We start from the raw sequence: 24135 nt of genomic DNA, 5'->3' as shown, positions 1-24135 counted from the left end.
CAGTTTGCTCCATTTGGCTGCACAAACCATTCTGACCACCAGAATTTCAGTCAACAAGAGAGTTCTCCCCCAAGACCTGCTGCTGCTTTCATCATCAGCTTCAGGAGAACCACCTTTGTCTGGCGAGCTCAGTGCAAAAGTCCAGTCCAAGTCGAAGAGACCCTCTCAGCTACTAGCTGCTGCAGTTTGATGTGGCCAAACTAGTTTTTCAAACATTTCATGTTGTTTTCTTAAAACAATATTTCTCTTGAACTGTTCTGAGGCATTACTGTGCTTACCCCCACACATTCATACACAAACTTACACACATTTAGGATTTTACCTATTTATGATTTGTATTTTCATGCTTATCTCAAAAAGACAAATTTATGTCCAGTTTGTTTTTCTTTGTAATTTGGTGCAATTAGTGTTGAAATTGATAATGAAAACTACTCTTTGAATCAATCTTTAGACTATGACTTTACATTATCAATGCGTAATTCATTCAGTTTTCTGACGGGATTGGCAAAATCAATTCAAGTTATTTAAAATCTATATATATACATATAAACACAGTTTACAAAGATACAGAAAACGAAATCAAAGAGTGGACGGAATTTTCGGTGCTCTTTCTTTGTAGGTACCGGAAATGCTCGATGTGCACTTCCTGTTAGGATCCCTCTCAGGTGGCGGTTCCTCTGTTAGCACATATCCAACGTTCAGGTAGAGTTGATCGATTTTTTTCGTGATTAGTTTGAGTTTTGGTCAGTGTGTTTCTTGCGATCGTTTATCTTCAGGTTCCTAGCAGGCGCATCAAAGCTAACGTGAGCTAGCATCGATGAATTTCACGGCGGAACGTTAGAAACGCGCTGCTTTCGGGTCGTGATCGGTTCCCGGGATATTTTTTACGACACTGATGAAAACAGATTTCTTTGTTTTCTTTTTTAGATCAAATTTTAATGTGTTGAAGTACACGGATTAAACCGGAACACACAATGCTAGCTATCTGATTAATCTGTTACAGCTGGACGTGGGGTTCGGGTCCAGAGAGGTGGGAAAACATTTTGGGTTCAGGCATTATCGGTTCTGAACAAGCCATGGCTGACAGGCTCTCAACCAGCCCCTGTCCATCAGAACCAGACAGTCCAGGATCTTTGAATCGAGCCCTTCTTCTGGAACCCGCAGATGTCCTGTGTCATGATCTGTCCATCATCGTTCCAGAGACACCCAGGTACCGAACCGAACTGATAAATCTCACCAAAATAAGAGTTTTGACTTTGTGTTGGTTGTTTTAATAGGAATAAGACAACCTGGCTTTTTTCAACTTGTTTGGGCTGAACTGTGTTATTACATATATAGTTATTAAACCTTGATTAGATTATGTGTATAATTTACATATTTTTCACGTCTTTATGATTATTTCAATACTTTAAGGGCACAAGCAGAAGCTGCAAATGTCGTACTTACATTACATGATTGAGCAGAATGAAAGCTAAGTTCTCACATCGCATACTCGTTTATTGCCAAAAAATAAGGAAAGATACAGATTTATTATCCATTTGTTCTTAAATTCAAAGATGCTGTGATGTTCCTGAATAGAAAGTGTTGAAACTTGGTTGCCTGAGTCGTCTGCTTGCATGTTTACTGCCATCACTATGTGAGACTGCTGTCTATCCGAGTCCATCTGTTTGGTTCAGCTTGTGAACCATGCGTTTTACTCTGTTAATCTGCAGGGATATCGTGCAGCTTCCTTCTGACTGTTTTAAAAGGATCAACATGGCCTTTTCTTCTGTTTTTTCCAGCCCACAGCTCAGTAAACGTCGGAAGTGTTTCCGAAGCATAGAGGAGCGTTTGAGCCCTGTGAGTTTCTGGTGTTGCATCGTCTCACTTGCTGGAAGCGCCACATCCTTGAGGGTTTGCTGTGTTTTTGTCCTCAGGTGGGAATCAGAGGCTCTGCTGGAGCAGCAGCTCAAGACTTTTCACATAAAACGAAGCGTCGGCGACTGACTGAGCAGACTACCGGCTTTGTTCCCGCCTCTTCTCTGAGGGCTTTACCACTGGGCAGCTGGCTGGAGACCCCCTCCTCCTCAACCTCCTCCTCCTCCTCCTCTTTAGGGTCATCCACATCCTACCTCACACCTGTTTCAGTTGTTAGTTCAAAACAGATTCAGACAATTGCTTCTTCATCATCAACATCAGCCTCAGCAGCATGTAGCTCCAGCTCACTGTCTTTTCTTACGGAAGAGGAGAGAAGATGGCTCAACAGAGAGCAGGGAGACACCTCCCCAGGTTTGGAGAACCTTTAACACCCCTGGACGTACAACCCAGAATGTGAAAATCTTTGGCCGTTTATGTTTTTTCCTTCCTCATTGATCCACTGTTCTGCAGCAGAGGTGGAGCCCGTCATCCTCATTGATGAGGACGATGGCACTGTACGCACCTTACAGATGGAGGAAGACGAGGCGCTTGCTCGAAGCCTACAGGTAGCGGCATTCACCTGCAGCCTTAGATACGGCTCACTTGTAAATCTGACTGTCGTGTTTGGATGTTCAGGCTCAGTTTGATAAAGAGGAGCAGCTCAGCAGACACCACCATCACCAGCATCAGCACCGACTGCAGCAAAGCCCACATAGGGTAAGGCGGCATTTTACTGCATTATCATGATTAAAAATGTTGGCTGGGTTAAATCTGAGGGTGTGCATAAAGTCAAATCTGACGTGGATAAACCTGGACCACAAATGCTTCAGCGAGAGTCCAATATTGGAGCTTGTTATAAACTCGTTATAAACGGTACCAGACCTGAAACCCTTGAGGTTGGTTATTTTGAGAGTTGAAAACTTTTTTCAGAAGATTTCTGTCAGTGCAAAAGCACACATTCCAGCGTCTTAGCTGCAGCTGCACACCATGCCTTTGTGGGTCTCTGCAGAGCTGGTAGATATCCCAGACGCACCTGCAAAGAGATGTGCATAAAGGTGACCTAGTTCCCAAACACAAACCGAGCAGCCTGTCGTTATTAAAAAAGTTAAAACCTGAATTTAAAAATTCAAAGTGTGCATTATAAATATGTATACTTGCTCTGATTTTAGAAAACTCTTCATCTGTGGATTCAAACATTGACGTTTTAATGTTACACACAAACTGCTGGAGACGTGTTACTACAACAAAACACCTTTCTGCTCATCAGTGTAGATTTAGAGGATTTTTAGACCTCTGCTTGGCTGCAATCTAATCAAACAAAGGTTCCTGGTGGTGTTTGGGTCAGACTCACAGAAGCAGTTTTGAACTTTCTCTGCTTCTCAAACAGACAACAGCAGCTTGTTGACTTAGATTGGTCTGAACCACATAGAACTGTTGTCACAGCACGAATGACACTATGAGGCTCAGCAGAGTAAACAGTCTTTTGAAGCTAAGCTGCTTGAATCAGGAATGGGATCATGATTGTCTCTGTGCAGCACTTCTCCTATATGGAGCCTCACTGGATGTCTCAGGTGTTGGCTGCTGTCTCCCCGCTGGTGGGCCTTGAAGACGGTATGATCTCCACCACACGATTGAAGAAAATGACCAAAAATATTCCCGATTTCTTGTCGGTCTTAAAAAAAGGCCAGGCTACTCTGTAATTGTGTAATTTTTTTTAAAACGCCTTGCATGTTTTTCGCAGATCTGATTGGTCAGCATAGGCAACGTGGGCGGAGCAGCAGGAGGAGAAATATTCTTCCAGACTTTTCGGATGACATTCAGGGAAACAACTATGAGGTGAGGAAGAGGAGAAGACTGTAATAATGAAGTCTTCATCCTTCTATTGCAAAGCTGTTTTGTAGTAATCTTTGCTTGATGATCTCTTTCACGTGTCGTCTTTCCAGCTTCTCTTTTCGTCTCTGCAATTTTGTTTTCTGTGGTAGAGGTGGTTTTCTTTGTTCTGACGCAGCTGCTCCTGTCTTTCCTTTTCAGGCTCTTCTAGAGTTTGAGGAGCGGCAGGGAGCTGTGGTCTCCAGGAAACTTAGCCGCAGAGAAATCCAGAGGTTTCCCACCAAAAAATTCCATTCGGCCAAAACTGCTGGGAACACGCAGTATGTCTGAGTCGTCTCCTCCTTCACTGCTCACAGGGCCCCGACGCCAGTTCAAAGCTCAAGTGTGTCATTTTGTCTGCAGGTGTCAGATATGTTTCTGTGACTACAACGATGGGGAAAAGCTCAGGATGCTGCCGTGTTTCCATGACTACCATGTCCAATGTATCGATCGATGGTTAAAGGTAAGTGACTGAAGGAGAACACGATCCACATTTTGTTTTTTGTAGTTGTTATAGAAGAAATACTGTTATACTTACCTGCAGAAAGCACAAATCTAACCTTCAAAGTTGATAAGCTGTTTTATTTTAAGATTTTTGTGCTTAAGCTGTTGGGGTCACAAGAACACACAAGAGTTTGTTTTTTTCGGACAGAATCTCACAACAGTGTTTTAGAAAAGCAAAATATCCATCAGTTTCTGGGATGTCTGGGATGTTTTTCTTGATGTCAAGTTCTCAGATTGCAAAACTCACAAACATGCCAGCAGTTAGAGTGAAACATGGAGATTTTTTATTTAAAGTAAGACCTCTGTCCTTTTCTTTTTTGCCCTCCACCCAACAGGATAACACCACCTGTCCAATCTGTCGGGCCAACCTGGCTGATGGGTCTTCTTTCGTCCCCTCAACACAAACAGGAATCTGACATGGAACAACTAAAGGATTCGTGTTTTTGTTTTTATTTTTCGGGTAATTACCTGACTCTTCAGGAACAACTGCTGCTATCAGGCTTGTTGAACACAATAAAGAAGATTTTTTTTTTAAATGTCAGAGTCTCCGCCGAGCATCACTCCTCATAGTAGCGTTTTTTCATGGCTCGGTATTTCCTCAGGAAGTAAAGCGCCTCCAGCTCTCGAGCCACAAACTCCCCTCGAGCAATCAGAGCCTTGATCTGCTCCTGGTCCTGGACCGATTTGTTTTTTGAAAATGCAGATCGCAGACGATCTCTGAAGTAGTCGCCACCTTTGGGGTACTCCCGCCCGAGGTAGAGGAGCTGAGGACGAAGAGTGGAAGCAGCATTACCTGTTGCCTGCTTTTAATCAAAGAAAACAAGAAGATTTCTTCTTTGAAGGTGGTTTTAGACTTTTTTTTTTGGGTTACATTTCATGTACTAATTTTCAGTCCAAAAAGTGTATCATTGCTAAGATTTGTGGTTTTATAATTTGGTTGTTTTAATCAATTGAGGTAGCTTAACCAGCAAACTATTAGAAAAGGTATTAAGCTCAGACTTCATATAAATCACTGAAGTCCATCTAAATGAAAAACCCATAAAATTGTATACGTAAGAAAAGAAAAGTCTATCTGATGTAATAAACTGTACATCTTCACAACACAGTTATCTCAACGGGCTTCACACTAATAATTTTACAAAATTATAGAATCAGTCATAAAATATGAACAATAGCTAATTGCTCAACTAGACAGACCCTTGACATCCCTACCCTTAGACAGGAGGGTCTTCTCCTTTACTGGAACTAATGCAACAATGGAGGATGACATTTTCCAAAACGCAAGGTCTAATATTTTCCATTTCACACAGAAACTGGTGAAGAGGCTCCAACATTACTATTGTCAGTGAAGTGACATCAGATGACAAGTCAATATTTATGTAGGATGTGATTTTTTTTTAACTATGTCCCTACCCCACCACCTGTCAATCATAAAGGGAAATGGGAATTTAACCCCCACCTGACATCTGATCATTTATTCCAGTAGTTTAGCCACAAACAGTCTTTATCTTCTATCAGTCCGCAAAGCGGGATTTTTTGCGACGGGAGCACTCACATTCTTGTAAAGCTGAACCACTTCTCCCCTTAGTGGATTCGCCATGGTCCTCACGACAGCCGGAACCGAACCCTAAAAAACCGTCTGTCAGATTCGACTGGACGAGAAGGGACAGCGATCTTGTATCTTTAGAGTTAAACCTTTAACTTTTCAAACTTTCTGCTCACCTGTTCATAAAACGTTAGCTCCCAGCTGCCCTGAACTTTGACCTTCGGTTAATTCGCCCAGGCAGAACCGAACTTTCACCTGGTTATAAAACCGAACCGAACTTTCACCTGGTTAAAATCGCGAAAAGTTCCCCCGGTGCTTTCGAGTTATCACTATTTAACCCACGACGAGACTGACTTTAACAACGACCCGGAATTTCATTAACTTTAGAAGGTTTACAAAGAACAGCTGAGCCGTTCATAACCAGTAAACAACCAAAGAGTTTGAGCATGCTGAGATGATAACCTCCCACAAACCCCTGCGGGCACATGCGCACTAACGTCCGCAAACTGGAAACAGAATTTTGAAAACCTAAATCACTTTAAAATTGTCTTTACGGATAAAAATTGGGACTATGAATACAAAGGTTACGGTCTGTTGAGAAATTATGACATTACTCTCTTAAATTTGCGAAAAGTCAAAATTCTGAGATTTTTTTGGGTCAAAATTCAGAGATGAAAGTCTGAATTTCTCATAGCGCTTTTTTTCTTGACCTTAATGCTCTTCCGTAGCCGGTCATAGACGTCCTTAAATTTGGCGTTTTTTGTTGAAACCATACTTGGTCAGAATTCACAAACTTATAAAATGTATCTTTTCTTTTAATTTTTTTAATCAAACAATGAAAAATAATTTTGAAATAAAATTTTCCATACTATTGCTGCAGTTTGGTAGTGGAAAGTTAGCTCTTTAACTGATTTTATTTGATTCTATCTATAGATGAACTTAAACTATTTTTAGTGTAATGTCAGATTTTCTCAAATCGAATTTCCTATTAGATTAGCAGGAAATAAAAAAGGGACATCAAGCAGATTTAACCCTTGTGCTATCCTAGGCACTTTAACGTTGGGAGTTGGGTCATCTAGACCCACTAGACAGTGCTCTGAACCTGGAATCAATGATTTGTGATCTTCACTGGTGTCCATGGATAACATGAAATCTTTCCACCTTTGTCATTGTAGGAATAACACGTCAAAGTAAGGGTGGGGTCATCTAAGATAGCACAAGGGCTAACGAACATAACTTCCAAAGAAAGCTGAAGCCTGATGAGAGTGACTGCACTGAGCAGGTGGAGCCAAACCAACAGCCACACAAAATTAGAATGAAAATATTTTATTTATTTTAAATTGAATACAATATAATGTCATCAAGCAAGAGCAAGAACAGGCTGTGGGCCTTCAGTATTTTGTTCTAAGCTGACGGTTCTCCTCTCGCAGCCTCTCAATCTCTTCTACCAGAGACTCGTTGACCGAGTATTTTTCCATGAGCCCTTGGACCTCCACCTGGAACACAAACACCAGACTTCAGTCCTTCTGATCTGAATTGCAGCCCAAAACAAAGGCGATGAAATGTCAGACACTCGGAGGCCAAAATGACTTCTTAAACTGTCCCTGTGTTCTCGAGCAAGGCAGCTAAACCCTTAAATTGCTTTGGTTGAACATGTGTGCTCAATGTAATCCAAGATATTATTGCTAAAGGCCTAAATCTGCTGTCAAACAGAACCTTGAGCTGTATGTGATCATACCAGCAAGATGTAGAACTGCCGGATCATTTCTATCTGCAGGTTGATAATGTCCTTATGACAGGCGTCTCTGAGAAAAGGAAAAAATAAAAAACAGAACAGGTCGTGTGATGACAGTTTAATATTGTCTGTGTCCATATTCAAAGTGGCTGATCAGAGGGTGAAGGGCAGACAAACCTGCACTCTTCCACAGTTTCATGGATCATGTTCTGAATCAATTCGATCTGCAGAGAGGACAGGGGAGCAGCCCCGCCGTGTCCAACCACCTCTGCAATGCTCTGGGACAGCGAGGAGGAAATGGTTGCGGGTGGAACCGGACCTGAACGTTCAAACACAGGAAAAACATCAGCCTGCAGATTTTTTTCTGCGAGCTCTACCTGTGAGACGAAGCTGCACCTGCAGTAGAGGTAGGGGTTTTGTAGACAGGTGAGTCGCAGTTGAGCTGCCTTTGAATGCCATTGGCTCTCTGAAGACTGGGCTCTGGAGTAAAGAAGGGTCCGGTTGGCTTACTGTGGTTGGTCTGCTGGGATGTGGCGAGTGTTGCAGCCCCCTTTCCCTCCAGGCTGGAGTTGCTGTCTTCATCAGCCTGTCAAACGAAATGGATCAAACTGAGAAAAACATTCAGGAGGCGGGCAGTTCAACATCACCTGGGCTGCACTGCTCACCTTCCTGGAGTCACCAGCTTCAGCACCTGCGGAGCTGATTGGCTCCTCTTCTTGAATTGGCAGCGGTGACTGGAAGATGGACAGAGGGCTGTAATAGCGCCCCCCGGACGGTATTTGGGTTCCCAGTGGAGTTCTCCGCTGTGAGCTAGAAAGAGGGTCTAACACAGACAACCATCACTATGACAACAGGAAGGAACCTGAGACCCACGTTCACCTCAGACAGAAATCTACTCTGCTCAGACCTCAGCCGATCCTTTTTCTCAACATGACAATGGACAAATTTAACACATTCATCACATTAATAAAAGCCGATTCTACTTCTTTTTTATTTTTTATTTTGCTTAGTCCTGAGTGAACATCCAAAGCCCCTTTTGTTTTTTGATTGAGGGGAAAAATTAAAGATGCCAACACTCTTTCTAATTCTGTTGAAGACCCAATACAATGAAAGTTGAGTTTTTGATGTTTTTAACATGTTCTTGTGCCATTTCCTGATGATGGAAATTTGCAGAATTAGGAAAACTGCATTTGGAAAAAGCTTGTAGTTGGAATATATAAAGTAGAATCGATGAGCCACAAGCTCATGCTCCATGCGAATCCATCCACTTGCAGACAAATAGATCCATGCACGTCTTTGTTTTTCTCGTCTGAGCTGGAACATGGATAAAAACTGTACAGCTCCAACATTGCTAGCCATTTTTGTTGCACCGCTAATGTTAGATTGGGGTAGTGAGGGGATTTAAGTTTGCGGGAAAGCGTGTGAAAAAAGGAATCTTGGGAAATGAGCGCAGCCAACTTTCCCGCCCTCAACTCTGAGGTGAATTACTACTCCTGCTGCTCTGCAGAAACTATGTCCTAGAAAACAACTTTGGCTAAAAGCACCAATCACAACTAAAGGACCACTGGGAACACTTTGAAAATAGATAAAAGAAATAGATAAAATCATTTCATGTGTGCATTATTCACCACAATGATCTCTTGAAGATTTTCCATTCTGGGTTTATTAGAGGAGCGTTTTTCAACCTTTTTGGAGCCAAGGCACACTTTATCCTTGACAAAAATCCCGCGGAACACCATCAACCAAAAATTGAAAAAAGGAGGAACTCATAGACTGTATTGATCTACAGTATCTCTGCAATCACACGTGCATTATTGTGATAATTGTGGCAGAAAAAGCTGGAAGTTGCAGCTGTTTTTTTTAAAAGATGTAATAAAAATTAAGTTAGTTTTCTGTAATAATTTTCAACTAAATTATTTGAAATTTTACCCTGGTTGTTGTTTTCCCTTCAGTTTATTAACATGCAATTTTATGTAACCTCACAAAAAAACAAATATATTCTTTCTAAATAGTAATTTTTTTATATATCTATTTCAATGTTAGTGCAAAGGCAACTGTAATTTTTTTAAAAACAATTATATGATCACAATATGTTTGATAACATTTACACAAAAAGACTGTTTTCTTTTTTTAATGAATGAATGAATGAATGAATGACTATGCTTTCTGTGGATACACAAAAAGTGAAAATGTTGAAATTTTATTAGTTTTTCTTTTGTCTTAATCAAAGATGAAGTCTTTGAAAACTTTAACCAAAATGTTTTATTACTTTTTAGATGATTAAATTGTTTCAATTGAGTCTCATTGTGTCTGTTGGCCAATCCACCTAAATCTTGTTTCTTAAATGTTATTACTTCTTCTTAAATTGAACACATAACATAATCCAGACGTTATTAGAAAAGTGTTTAAGTTAGAAAGATGACTTGGACCAAACTCTGGGATGTTTGGCTGTTAATAAAAAACACAAACCTTGAAGGAGAACTAAACTGTTGACCTCTGATTTCATCAAGAAGATTTAAAAACTGTTTGATGTGTTCGCTGTGGTTTCAAGACGTGTAAGAGGGAAGACTCATTTTACGCTGAGACGCTGTCACTTTGTCCCTATGCATCATGGGAGATGTAGTGCGAAAACTGCCACAGATGGCAGACAGACTCGCATCTCTGCGCTTCATTGTTTTGTTCACTTGGTCCACGGTCTGACACTGGATTCTGCGGAAAGCGACGAGCTTTAGCTAGTATTTTTGTTGGAACTTAGAGACTTTATGAGCAGAATCGGAACAAGGAAGTGAAGACTTTAACCATTTCTGATTGGTCAGACTGATGACGTATGAATAAACCTCCAAGAATGATTAGTGGAGAAAGCTAAAGGGGCGGGACTTTTCCAAAAACGGATCTACGGTATCTGCTAAAACTGTGGCTGAGTAGCGGTATCACCATTCATATCAAAATGTCTTTAATTTAATCAAATAAACACAAAGAAAAAAATATTTTATGATCTTTCATATTCCTAACTACTCAGTGTTTTATCGGGGCCTGTTTGGATGAACACAGAGCTGATATCCTGACGATGGTAAAGCTTTATAGATCAGTGAAAATGAATTTCCCACGGTACACCTGACCCTCTCTCAAGGGCACACTAGTGTGCCGCGGCACACTGGTTGAAAAACACTGTATTAGAGGTCAATAAAATGTAAAATTATATTTTATCTATTTATGTTTTTCACAAACCTTCTCTGACTGGAGAAAAAATATCCAGACTTCCGCGGCCGGTGGGCTGCAGATCCTCGCCTTCTCTGGATAGCTTCTCCAAACTAGTAACTATGGAAAAACAGAATAGCAGAAGAAATGGACATGCAATGAAATGATAGGTTCTCTTTTAAGTAAAAGTAAAAGAATAAAAAGTGGCACATTTTACGGTATAAACAAAGGAATCAAAACAAGAAGATATCAGTTTACACTTCTTCTTTCTCTTTCGGCTTTTCCCATCAGGGGTCGCCACAGCGAATCATCCTTTTCCACCTCACTCTATCATGAACATCTTCTACCCTAACGTTAGCCAACTTCATGTCCTCTGTTAAGACATCCATATATCTCCTCTTTGGCCGTCCTCTTGCCCTCCGGCCAGGCAGCTCCATCTCCAACATCCTTCTACCAATATATCCACTATCCCTCCTCTGAACATGTCCAAACCATCTCAGTCTGGCTTCTCTGACTTTGTCGCTAACACAGGCAACGTGAGCCGTCCCTCTGATGTACTCGTTCCTTATCCTGTCTAACCTGGTCACTCCTAAGGAGAACCTCAACATCTTCATCTCTGCTACCTCCATCTCAGCCTCTTGTCTCTGTCTCACTGCTACCGTCTCTAACCCATAGAGCAGAGCTGGTCTCACCACTGTCTTGTACACCTTTCCTTTGAGTCTTGCTGGCACTCTTCTGTCACACAACACTCCTGACACTTTCCTCCAACCGCTCCAACCTGCCTGCACTCGCCTCTTCACCTCTTTTCCACAATCCCCATCACACTGAACTGTTGACCCCAAGTACTTAAACTCCTGCAACTTCTTCACCTCAGTCCCCTGTAACCTAACGCTTCTACCTTGATCCCTCTCGTTCAGACACATGTATTCTGTCTTACTACGACTGACCTTCATACCTCTTCTTTCCAGAGCAAACCTCCACCTCTCTAGCTGTTCCTCCACCTGCTCTCTACTCTCACTGCAAGTTACAATGTCATCCGCAAACATCATTGTCCAGGGAGATTCCTGTCTTACCTCGTCTGTCAGCCTGTCCATCAGCATAGCAAACAAAAAAGGACTCAAAGCTGATCCTTGGTGTAGTCCCACCTCCACCTTGAACTCCTCTGTCTGACCTACAGCACATCTCACCACCGTCATACTTCTCTCATACATGTCCTGAACTACTCTGACATACTTCTCTGCCACTCCAGACGACCTCATACAGTACCACAGCTCCTCCCTCGGCACCCTGTCATACGCCTTCTCTAAATCTACGAACACACAATGCAGCTCCTTCTGACCTTCTCTGTACTTTTCCATCAACATTCTCAAAGCAAAAATGGCATCAGTGGTGCTCTTACGGGGCATGAAACCATACTGCTGCTCACAAATCTCCACCTTCTTCCTAAGCCTGGCTTCCACTACTCTTTCCCACAGCTTCATTGTGTGGCTCATCAACTTTATTCCTCTATAGTTGCTGCAGTTCTGCGTGTCACCCTTGTTCTTAAAGATCGGGACCAGAACGCTTCTCCTCCATTCCTCAGGCATCTTCTCACTCTCTAAAATCCTATTGAACAACCTTGTTAGAAATTCCACTGCTGTCTCTCCTAAGCACTTCCATACCTCCACAGGTACGTCATCAGGACCAACGGCCTTTCCGCTCTTCATCCTTTTCAGAGCCTTCCTAACCTCATCCTTTCCAATCTCTGCTACTTCCTGCTCCACAACAACCACATCTTCCTCCCTTCTTTCCCTGTCATTTTCCTCGTTCATCAGCTCCTCAAAATACTCCTTCCATCTTTTCTGTACACTCTCTTGGGTTGTTAGCACCTTTCCATCTCTGTCCTTAATCGCCCTTATCTGTTGCACGTCCTTCCCATCTCTGTCTCTCTGTCTGGCTAGCCTGTACAAGTCCTTCTCTCCTTCCTTTGTGTCTAACCTGTCATAAAGCTCATCGTAAGCTTTCTGTTTGGCCTTTGCCACCTCTCTCTTCACTCTACGCTGCGCTTCCTTGTACTCCTGTCTACCTTCCTCAGTCCTTTCTACATCCCACTTCCTTTTAGCCAACCTCTTCCTCTGGACGCATTCCTGTACTTCCTCATTCCACCACCAAGTCTCTTTACCGTCTTTCCTCTTTCCAGATGACACACCTAGCACCTTCCTACCTGTTTCCCTGATAATCTCTGCTGTAGTTTCCCAGTCATCTGGAAGTTCATCCTGACCACCCAGGACCTGCCTCAACTTCTGCCTAAATTCCTCACAAGTTTCTTCATTCTGTAGCTTCCACCACTTGGTCTTCTTTTCTGTTTTCCCTATCTTCTTCTTCCTGACCTCCAGAGTCATCTTACACACCACCATGCGGTGCTGTCTGGCTACACTCTCTCCTACCACCACTTTGCAGTCATTAACCTCTCTCAAATGACCTCGTCTACATAGGATGTAGTCCACCTGAGTACTCCTACCTCCACTTCTGTATGTCACTCTATGTTCCTCTCTCTTCTGGAAGTAAGTGTTGACTACAGCCATTTCCATCCTCTTCGCAAAGTCCACCACCATCTGTCCCTCCAGATTCCTTTCCTTCACACCAAACCTGCCCATCACCTCCTCATCACCTCTGTTGCCCTCACCAACATGCCCATTAAAGTCTGCTCCAATAACAACTCTCTCTCCTCTGGGAAAACTCTCTATGACCTCATCCAACTCACTCCAGAATCTCTCCTTCACTTCTAACTCACAGCCAACCTGTGGCGCATACCCACTGACTACATTCACCATCACCCCTTCAATTTCTAACTTTAGGCTCATCATCCTGTCTGAGACTCTTTTCACCTCTAGAACACTGTTTACAAACTCCCCCTTCAGAATCACTCCTACCCCGTTTCTCTTCCTATCAACACCATGATAGAATAGTTTGTATCCTCCTCCAATACTACGTGCCTTGCTGCCCTTCCACCTTGTCTCCTGCACACACAGTACATCTACCTTCCTTCTCTCCATCATGTCTGCCAGCTCTCTGCCTTTCCCTGTCATTGTGCCAACGTTAAGAGTCCCTATTCTCAAACCTATGTTCCTGCCTTTTCCCTTCTCTCTCTGGCAACGGACCCTTCTACCTCCCCTCTTTCTTCGACCAACAGTAGTCAAATTTCCACCGACACCCTGTAGGTTAACAACATCGGTGGCGGTCGTTGTTAACCCGGGCCTCGACCGATCCGGTATGTCTAAAGTGTTGTGGATGATTCGCATGGTTATTTTGGCAATTTTTACGCCGGATGCCCTTCCTGACGCAACCCTCTCTATTTATCCGGGCTTGGGACCGGCACAGAAGTTACTGGCTTGCAACCCCTGTGGCTAGAAGATATCAGTTTACACCAAAACTGTATATAAAAAATATTTTTAAAAAACTCTCTCTCTGTGCAACCAGTTGTTCCCGGAGGAGTCGCCCCCTGCTGGTCTGTAGACATAATGCACGTGTGCATCAGAGACCAACCTTCACGGAGAGGAGAGAACATGTCCAGACTGTTTCTTCCAACGCCACCGAACTTCTCTGCACCAACTGGAGGCTCCACACTTTTCTGACCTGCTTCTGGACATGGCGCCTCCATACCTGCACCCTCCCCTGAACACAATACACTTAAAAGAAGCTCAACAAGAATAAAACCCCACTTGTTTCTGGATTTAAATCAAACAAAAACAAAACACAGCTGACCAATTTATAATTTCTTTCCGCACCTGTGCTGGTAGACAGTCTGTGGTGGGTGGGGCCTCTGCTGGAAACCGGATCTGGCTGGCTGCTGCTGGACACTGAGGAGCTAGATCTCTTTGAGGATATCTTTGTTGATCCCAGTTTGTTGGACTGAGGTAGGAAAGGGTAAACAAGGACTTGAGAATTATTTTGCTCCACAATTTGGAACCAGCTCACCTGCCCACCTAGTTGGCAGGTACCTTGCTTCTGCTGGTGCTGCTCTGAAAGCGCAGGCAGGTCACTGACGTTCTGTGAGCCGCAGTGATCCTCATGGCGGCGCTGGAGTTCCTCAGGTCGTACTGATAGATCTTCCCCTGCGTGGAGCCGACCACCAGACCGGTGCCGTCCGGAGTGAATTCCACTGAGGTCAAAGGACTCTCTACGCGGATGGAGCGCAGGACTCTGAGGGCAGAAGGAAACATCCAGTTATTTCATGACAAAACAATAAACTGATTTATTGTCTCTGGGGAAAAAAAACCCACTATCCTTCTGAAAAGTTATTCAAAAAAGTTACCTGGATTGCACAAATATTTTTGGAAAGAATCTCTCATTTCAGCCTAAACCTCAAAATTTATATAAACCATTTAAGAGGTCTTTATCACGTAAATCATTTTTTTGAACTTTTAAGTGTATTACAATGTTCATTCATCACAAAAAACTATCTCAAAGCAGTATTTTGATCCGTTGCCCCTCTCAATTCATAAAAACGAGCGGGGCGTCACATTGTGAAGTAGACCAGTGAGAACAGCCCCTTCCAGAAAGAGTCTGCGCTGCCAGCATCGCTACCAGGCTAAAACACACACACACCTTCTCACTGAGCTAGTGGTGATTGGCTAAAATGTTTTTGGAAGGCTCCACAATATGGTTCTGGTTAAACTCTGGTTGAACCCAGAATGCTCACATCCTGCTGGCCGTATCATAGCAGACGATCTTCTTGTCCAGACCCACGCTGACCACGAGGAGGTCACTGGTGGGGGAGAAGGCCACGCCAGAGGCGGGAGCTTTGTGGGCCCCCTCAAATACATGGAGCTCCTTCTGGGTGTTTGAGTCCCACAGAACCACGGAGCCGCTGTCTGAGACGGTCCCCAGCAGGGAGCGCTTCACTGTGGACAACCTGAGGTCGTGGATGGGCTGAGGAAGATGAGGAAGAGGTCAGTCAGTCAGACTTGGAGGTGGATCCTAAAACCTTTTGAAAACGCACACCAATCATTTTTTTTGTCTATTTCCAAAGCATTCCCAGTGGTCTTTTAATTTGGATGATGCTGTTTAAGCAAACATAAAAACTGTATTGTTTTCTGCTCCATTCTGATGCAACAGAACAGGGAGTTTGTGGCCCACCCATTTTCTACGTCACAAATAACATTATTTTGTGTGCTCCTGATTTACAAAGATTTGAATAAAGAAAAACTCATAAATGCAATTTCAAGCTTAGTTTTCTATCCGAACGTCCATCATGAGAAAACCTCCATAAGAAGATGTTAAAAAAACACCAAAGTTTCAGTGTGGATCTTCAACTTTTTCAACTGATCTTAAGCTCCCAAAATCCTTGCAAAAACTGTTGAGAAAAATACATTAAAATGGTTTGTGTTTTCCTGTACTGAACAGAATATTTCAACGTTTTTGCTCTTTCCGTCACCACCTATAATAACTTATAAGTTCTTTTCATTCATAATTTTTTTTTTCACATAATAATAATTTGAAGACACTACGACTTATTTTCTGCAAAACAGAAGGAAAACAAAAATGAGGCAATCCCCTGATTGTCACATGGACCCATTCGGGTCAGGGCAAACTCACGTGGTCGCTGCCGTGGCCGAATGCTTGGCTGGACAGGTTGGTGGTCAGACTGTGGAGAACCAGGTCACCGCTGGTGGAGCCTGAGATGATGCGACTGTCGCTGGCATTGAAGGATACACAGGTTACCTCTTCCTTGTGGTCCTGACAGACACACCAGAGCGTCAGCTTCACTCCAGGTGGGACTTTAAAACTGAGCGAGTGAGGCGGCAGGGTCTTACTTTGAGGGAACGGTGGAGTCGCGAGGTCTTCAGGTCCCAGATGTGGACGCAGTGATCCAGACCACCACTGACCAGGAACTGGAAGGATGAACTCAGGCACACACGAGTCTGCTTTTTCTGAGCAAAGAAAAAAGGTGGAGGAGGACAGATATTAGCCGGACATTTCTAAGACTAAGAAAGATCTGAGTTAAGGTCAAGCGAAAAACACACTCAACCTTTTCTAAACCAAAACTCCTGAACCCCCCCCCAAAAAAAAAAAAACAACAAAAAAAACCATAACTTTCCATAGCCGAAGCTCGCAGCTCACTAGACTGCAGAGAAGGATCTCCAAAAAGTTCCAAAAATATCCCAACATTTGCAGGTGTTCTGAGTAAAGCCCCTATGATACGGGAATTTTGGACATGCTAAAAAATAATTAAAGCAGTCACACGGTTTTTGGGAGGATTTGTGTAAAAGCATAAAAAAAAACATTAGAAAGTTTTTTGAGGAAAAAAGTTCACCGACGCTGACAGGAAGCAGCAATAATTGATCCTTCATTTATCCCACACAATGGGAAATTCTTCTCCGCATTTGACTCATCCCCTGGGGGGAGCGGTGAGCTGCAGCTGAACCGCGCTCGGGAGGCCCAAGGACCCCCACTGGGTTAATATTGATATATGGTAATTGCCCCCGGTGCCATTGCTCATTTCCCTCTGGGAATGCGTGGCAGCCCTTTACCTTACCAACCGAGCAAAATATTTGCAGTCATAGTAGCGGAGCCTTCAGAGGTAAATATAAAAAACTGCACTGAAGCAGCTGCACTGGTGAGAATGTGATGCAGAAGCAACAGCGAACTCACCCCCTCCGCCAGCTCCACCACCGGAACAGGAGCCAGCTTCAGGCTGGAAACCACCAGTTTGTCTCCACTGCTGCTGGCGCTCACCAGGTACTGGTCTGAAAGAACTGCTTAAGGATGGAAACTTTACATTTACATCGTCTGTACTAGAAACATTTTTGAGTCTGCTACAAGAAAAACTAGTAGAAAATCACAGGAGATGCTTTATAATTTACTTTATTTGTTTTGTTTTTTTGTGTGTGATCAATTGTGCCTGCTTTATTCTTAAACAATGGACGTTTTTCTGTGTAGATCATTCTCAATCTCCTCTGTGCCGTGTCTCCTGAGAATAAGTTTGCCTAATTTACATAAATCCTTTATCTCATCAGACCTTTGTTTTCATTCTACAATATTGGACTTCTTTTTCTATGAGGGTTTAAACCTTGAGTTTAGACAAGAGAGAAAAGTGTGAGAATGTTAAAGACCCAATCCAATGAAAATTGTATTTGTGTTTTTAACATGTTCTTGTGGCACGTTTCTAATGATGGGAGGACAATGTATAAAATTAAGATTAAAATTGCATTTCTGAGTATTTCTTTATTCAAATTCTGGTAAATCAGGGGCAGACGAAAAATGCCGTTGGAAAAAGTTCCAATATTGCTCACAGTTTTTTCTTTTTTTGCACCTGGAGTGTTAGGTTGGGGGTGTGTGGGCTGTAAGCTAGAAGGAGAGCATTTAAACAAAGTGATGAAGGGAAGGGGAGCAGGTGACTACTTCGTAGATTTCACCTATCGGAGGTTATTTTCAGAGCGCAACTCCGGCGATAAACAAGGGATCATTCTATACCTACAAACACTACCGATATTAGTTATTTTTTTATTTTTTATTTCTAGAGTTAATCAAAGACGTTTCCGTCTGCCTTGACGGTCAAATTCTAAAAACGGTTTCTGTCCAGATGTTGACAGGAATTAAACTACAGCTGTGTACTCGCATCTTTGTCCCCATCACACATCAGGATACTGTTGGAGCTCCAGCAGGCCTGAGCCACTGGGCTGCCGCTGTTGTGGGGATTAAACTGCTCCAGCGGTGCCATGGTAACCACATCCCAGAGCTTCACACAGTCTCCGGTCGACACCAGGCGAGTCGCCTCCTCCATGGCAGGGCTGGACACAAGACAAACACAGCTCAGCAGGTGAAACAAATATTTACGGAATTTAATGAATTACTTGGAATATATAAACAAACAAGCAAATTAATTACTTACAACAAAAAAATAAAGTTTCAAAGTAGATTAGCTGAAAGCTCAAAAGTTTTTTTCAGATGCAAGACACACACACAAAAAACTGTACAACTAAGGAAAGAAACTGACAAATGTAGAGACAAAAGACACTTGAAGAAATACCGCCAGAAAAGACTAACATCATTTAAATCTGTAGACAGTAAAATCAGAATTCAAAAGAGAAACAGTCTTGAAATAAAAACAATCTTTAGAGATTAATTTAAATGAAGAGAAGCAGCTCTTCTCATTCTGTTTCAGTAAAGAAGAGTTATCCTGTATGCAGATTAAATCAAATCAATCTTTATTTATAAAGCACTTTTCATACTAAACGTAACACAAAGTGATAATGATGAAGTAATGCCACCGAAGGTTCATTTGTCTCATGTAGGTTAGTCATTAAAAAAACAACGATTCTCTCATTTCAAAACATCCTTAAACATTGTTCTTTAACAATTTTCCATAAAACTAGTTTCTGAAACGAATTTAGTATTTTCTGAATCCAAAAACCCCAAAGTGGTGCCATTAATATCACGTCATATAACAGTAACAGCCATTATTATTTTAATAACTATCTATTTAAACAAAAAAAAAAGTTATACACATCATTAACTGTTTCTATATTTCATGTCATAAACTCTTTACTTTGTACTACCGTTTCAACTCCTCTTGGAAGGCTATCAATGAGGTTGGGAACATGGAGCATGTTGGTATCCTGAAGTATTTAAAATACTTTTACTGGAACTAAGGGGCCAAGCCCAAGTCCTGAAAAACAACCCCACATCATAATTCTTCCTCCACCAAATTTTATACTATACACATATAATGAATGTCTAGAACATATATGTGATAAAACAGTTATAATTTGTATATTATTTATTGATTTATTTGTATTTTTGATTATTGATTGAGTTCTGTTGAGTGATCAGCTGACTGTTGAAAGACTGACCTAACCCTAAAGTTATTTTAAAACATTATTTTGTAAGATTTTTTCGTGAAGTTCAAACTTTTTTGTAAAAAAAACTAATCTGCAACTGCTAGTACTAGTAGTTAACGCTAATTACTACCAAAAAAACAAGGAGACAAGGCGTCAGCGAAGGTAAAGTTGACAAACAGCTGTAAAGAGTCTGAAAAGTACGGATCAGACCGGAAGTTGTAGAAAACATTCACAAGTTAAATATTGCAGGTTTCATACGAACCCAAACAGAACCAGAGGAAGAGCTGAGATGAACTCGCTTATTTTCTTCCAGTCAGTAAACCGCCACAACGGAAAGCCAGGAGGGACAAAAACAGTCTGCCTGCTGCTTCTTCTTCTTCTATGGTTGATTAGCGTTTGTCAAAGAGCTTCGGGCGCATTGCCGCCACCACCCAGTCTGGAGTGTGGTTCAGGATGTTTCTTTATTTTTCTGTGTCCTCCCATAGTTCAACCGAGATTTTCCACAACTTCGTTTTCTTGAGAAACAAAATTTTAAAAAAATTCTAAACACTCCTGTTACTAAGTACAAACTGCATCTATTTCAATTTTTTCTTCAGTTTTCCCATTTTTTTCTTTGAGCAGTCTTCATTGTTCTGCAGATTTGTCACGTCTCATTATTACATGTTCTATTTTCATAGTGCCACCACAGAATTCACAATTCCCACTTGCATATTTTACTATCTTGAAAAGCTGTTCCCTAATGCCCAGAGAGCAAACATTTCAATTAAGTTTATCCATCTTCTGATTTTTTTTATTTGATTACAGTATTTTTCTTGTGACTCACATATTGACACAACAGACACCTCATTCCTTGACCAGCCCTGGCATTTTGAAGAAAACCTTATATTTGATATTATCATTAAAACAACTGACACAATGTATCAACGCAATGTTATTATTGAACAAATTTTGTATCCATAAAAGCAGATTTTTAAACACATTACAGAGTTTGATGTTTTTATGAAAGAATAATACATTTTCTTTTCATCCCTAAACAAATAAAATCCAAAAGCAATTTTTTAAATGTAGTGAAAGATGTTAGAATGACGGATAGAAGACCTCTAGCAACCCTTTTTTTTGGAAACAGTTTGTCTTCATGATGTGTCACATTGTACATCTTTCTCTTTTTACTTGTATTACTTTTATGTCTGTTGTTTAGATTTCTTTGAGTATGGACTGAGTATGTCAATTATTTTATTTATTTTTTATTATTTCTGCTTTATTGTTTTTTCTGTGGTACTTTATTAATTAATTTATTTATTTCAAATGTTATTTTTTTCTCCCCTCTTAGTAATTGTGTGGAACTAAAACTCGTCTAAAAGTAAACAATTTTACCATCAATTCTTGTTTTTGTATTTTTCTTTCTAGTGGAAATATTAATTTACAGTAATTTATTTTTTAAACATTATTTAAAAAGATGATACATACTTTTTAAAAGAAGCATTCAATTCTTCCCCCATAATTCACACATATTGTGACACTGAAACACAAGTTTGTTTTATTTACCTTTGACTAATAAAATTAAGTGATATTTGATCAATTTTTTTGATTTACCACAAACTAAAGTACAATTCTTTATTACAGTTATATTATTAGTTTTAGACCATCCTATTTTAATAATGCAATCCCTGCAAAACACGTTATTTTACAGTTCTTTGTAACAATAACAAAAATTGTTCAATTTTAATTTTTTTTAATTTTCCTTTTTTTCACTTAATGTTTTTGTTTTCATTTTTCTTTCATAAGTACAAAGCAAAAGACTAATTACTTTTTTAATTTAATTTTTCATCCTTTTTTCTATGAAACGATCAAACATGACGAAACATGGTTTAACTTGTATTTACAGCCCGAATGAACAAATGCAGAACCACTACAGATGAAGCATGAGAAGACAGGAAAAAATGTGAGTTCCAACACTCGCCACTTGATGGCAGACTTCCACAACTCTGCTTCTAGGTCTGGCTGGTTACAAACAGTGAAGAAGAAAACTCCCGCCCCATCCGCTCCACTTTTTAAACCAAGGCGGGACGCCTGTACCTGAGCTTAGGCTTCTTTAGAGCTTGATTCACCTTTTCCTGGCCAATATGGTTCGAACAAAAGCTGACAGCGTTCCTGCATCCTACAGAAAAGGTAAAACCTTAATTTAAGTATATCTCATTTGCACCATTTTCTGTTTTACAAGTCTGCTAAACAACAAGACTGTCGTGGAGTTTTTTTCGGCCAGAGCCATCAGCTTCACCTTGAGATACATGTCATTTTTAAAAACAATTTAAACTATTTCAATAATGATAATGGATCGATGGATCAGTGAAAATAATGTTATTAGTCAAAAAAAAGGCGGCTTGTTGTTCCGTAGGCAGCCTCCCGCCAAGTTGGGCGCCGGAGCCTTCCTGGTTCCTCCTCCAACTATTAGATTCAGTTTTATGACTAAGTTCAATCGGTTGAAAGCATTACTGTGCCACAAATGTCCAAGTGAAAGTGTCTCTTTTTGGGTTTTTAAGGGTCGTATGCAGTTTTGGAGGCAGCTGGCGCCAGATTATAGCGCCGCGGTGCGGCTGTACCGAGATTAGTTGTTTAACTTAATCAAGACGTACATTTCTGGAAATTATTAAACTAAATAATCTAATTATATTGTGGATTCGTATATTTTAGTCTCTTGGCCCTCTGCTTGTAATCATGTAAAAAAAAAAAGACGATCGAATTTTCCTGAGTATCTTTAAATTAAAAAAGGCACCAAAACTTTATTTATAAAGACGCACACACAAAAAACACATAGCATTCACGAAAAAATCAGACGTTTTTTCCTTGTAATTTTTTTTTAAATAAAAGATATACATCGCTTAATTATTTCTTTCACATAAACTGTAATGTGTTAAAATGCCACTCAGTTATTATTTTAATATCATACAATTCTTAAAATGAGAAACTATTCCTATGCAACTATCACTTTACATCTGCTTTGTGCTGATATCCTGTTCAGGATTTTCCTCCTTGTTTTATCGCTCATCTGTTTTGCGATGTCTTTCTGCAGCGGTTGCAGCGTCTGCACCCCGAAAGTCTCTGGGCTCCAGCTCAGCCAACTCGCCTTCCTCCAGCAGTGGCTCCTCCACCCCCGGTGAGCCTTCTGGGCGCAAGCATCCAGGTTCCCCGCTCATTCAGACCAACTGATGTCAAATTGTGATTCACAGCTAAGAGCAAATATGCTGGCGGGAACCCTGTGTGCCCTCGCCCTACCCCAACCTGGCAGAAGGGCATCGGGGACTTCTTTGGGGGACCTCCCAGGAAGCCAGAGAAGGAAAACCAGATACCTCAAGAGGTTGAGGATGGTGAAGAGGCCGGGGGCAGTGGGATGACGAAGGCCAGCAGGAAGTATGTTTACTGCGTTCTCTGCATTGTTAGTACAATCTGTTGGTTAAAAACTCCCAGTCAGATTTTTTTTTCCGCTCGCTGCCTCAGATTCTACTGGGAAAAAGTAATCCGTTAGTACTAAAAAAAATGACTTTAGAATAAAAACCCTAAGGAGAAATTAGCCACATAAACATTGAATGTATATAGCAGCAGTTTTGAATGACACCTACAGTGGCGGAGGTATGGTCCAGCAACTCCATGACCTCAAAAAGGGATTGTTCGTATCCAATCCCAGCATGCAGTGCAGATTAGAAAAGCTGTAAACTGTTCCTGTGTTTGCAGGTCCAGACCTCTGCCTCCTGAAGATGAAGAGGATGATGACTGATCCATCTTTTGTTTCTGTTTTGGCCCTTTCAATGTACATCTGTATATAATTTACACCGAATTCATTTGTATAGTTAACCGTTTTTTTTGGACTGGTGTTTGAATGAACTTTGTCATCAGTTGGACCATTTTCTAATAAAAAAACTTTTAAACACGAAACCTAATTTTTGTTGGATTTTCTTTATGATGGAAAAATTCTGATTTAAAGTCAATTTTTGAAAAACGTTTAATTAAAAACACCTCAGATATTAGCATAACAGCTCCAGATATTATATTTTGAATTTCCACAATGGAGAACTTTCAGTTCATTCTGATTAAACAAGATTCTGAATGGTTTCGTGGCAAAATTTTACATGGCATTTCTGACAGAACCTGCTTTATTTCTTAGAGGTTTATTTAGAACATGTAGAATTTTTTACGGTAAAAGCCTAATAACAGACTCAAATATAACTTCTTTTTTTTTAAACAAATGGTTTAAAAGATTTTTTTTTCTTTACCAAATTATAGTTACATGCAGACTATTAGCATTTTTTTAGCGTTTATTCAATGTGATCAGAAGATAATTTTCCCCTCAATGTTTGACTTTTTTCTAATCAACCAAAAAAACAACAGAATACTTAATGGAATCTTTTAATAAATTATAAACTGCACATCCCGCTAACTTAAAATTTAATTAACATATAGACAAGATAATATTGTTTTTACAAACATATTTTTGAGGTTAAAGCATAGAAAAGAAGATTTACAACCATCTGTTTTTATTTCTAGGCATTTCCGCCAAAGTTGACAACAGG

The 24135-nt window shown here is 40.9% G+C and overlaps 4 protein-coding genes across 6 annotated transcripts; 2 read left to right on the top strand and 2 right to left on the bottom strand.

Annotated features, from left to right (window-relative positions):
* The first annotated feature begins 619 nt into the window (after positions 1 to 619).
* Positions 620 to 4805, top strand: LOC101160975. Of its 2 annotated transcripts, none has more exons than XM_011476413.2 (11): positions 620 to 702; positions 1004 to 1210; positions 1782 to 1839; positions 1917 to 2268; positions 2371 to 2462; positions 2533 to 2613; positions 3432 to 3507; positions 3638 to 3732; positions 3928 to 4046; positions 4129 to 4228; positions 4605 to 4805. In XM_011476413.2, exons 1-11 carry the CDS (start codon positions 629 to 631, stop codon positions 4683 to 4685), a joined length of 1335 nt encoding a protein of 444 aa, XP_011474715.1. In that variant the 5' UTR covers positions 620 to 628; the 3' UTR covers positions 4686 to 4805. The 2 variants fall into 2 exon arrangements, with proteins under 2 accessions (XP_011474715.1, XP_004069828.1); XM_004069780.3 differs by having other exon boundaries at positions 2368 to 2462.
* On the bottom strand, positions 4327 to 6293 carry LOC101164055 (electron transfer flavoprotein regulatory factor 1). 2 transcript variants are annotated; one of them, XM_004069795.4, is made up of 3 exons: positions 5992 to 6293; positions 5825 to 5896; positions 4327 to 5033 (listed from the first exon to the last, which is right to left on the bottom strand). In XM_004069795.4, exons 2-3 carry the CDS (start codon positions 5867 to 5869, stop codon positions 4827 to 4829), a joined length of 252 nt encoding a protein of 83 aa, XP_004069843.1. In that variant the 5' UTR covers positions 5870 to 5896; positions 5992 to 6293; the 3' UTR covers positions 4327 to 4826. The 2 variants fall into 2 exon arrangements, with proteins under 2 accessions (XP_004069843.1, XP_004069842.1); XM_004069794.4 differs by having other exon boundaries at positions 5825 to 5921; positions 5992 to 6292.
* Positions 6294 to 7125: 832 nt separating this feature from the next.
* nedd1 (neural precursor cell expressed, developmentally down-regulated 1) lies at positions 7126 to 20007 on the bottom strand. The gene is made up of 15 exons (XM_004070152.1): positions 19833 to 20007; positions 18378 to 18520; positions 17382 to 17476; positions 16544 to 16660; positions 16326 to 16466; positions 15430 to 15659; positions 14729 to 14930; positions 14516 to 14639; positions 14274 to 14402; positions 10779 to 10868; positions 8216 to 8373; positions 7947 to 8136; positions 7728 to 7869; positions 7554 to 7620; positions 7126 to 7311 (listed from the first exon to the last, which is right to left on the bottom strand). Exons 2-15 carry the CDS (start codon positions 18511 to 18513, stop codon positions 7207 to 7209), a joined length of 1926 nt encoding a protein of 641 aa, XP_004070200.1. The 5' UTR covers positions 18514 to 18520; positions 19833 to 20007; the 3' UTR covers positions 7126 to 7206.
* A 1581-nt stretch (positions 20008 to 21588) lies between these two features.
* Positions 21589 to 23500, top strand: pclaf (PCNA clamp associated factor). The gene is made up of 4 exons (XM_004069793.4): positions 21589 to 21739; positions 22641 to 22724; positions 22798 to 22978; positions 23300 to 23500. The coding sequence occupies exons 1-4, from the start codon at positions 21694 to 21696 to the stop codon at positions 23340 to 23342; spliced, it is 354 nt and encodes a 117-aa protein (XP_004069841.1). The 5' UTR covers positions 21589 to 21693; the 3' UTR covers positions 23343 to 23500.
* The last annotated feature ends 635 nt before the right edge of the window (positions 23501 to 24135 follow it).

The sequence above is a fragment of the Oryzias latipes genome, chromosome 6 (assembly GCF_002234675.1).
Source record: "Oryzias latipes chromosome 6, ASM223467v1".
NCBI classification, from domain to species: Eukaryota; Metazoa; Chordata; class Actinopteri; order Beloniformes; family Adrianichthyidae; genus Oryzias; species Oryzias latipes.
This window is presented reverse-complemented; position numbering and strand designations above follow the sequence as displayed.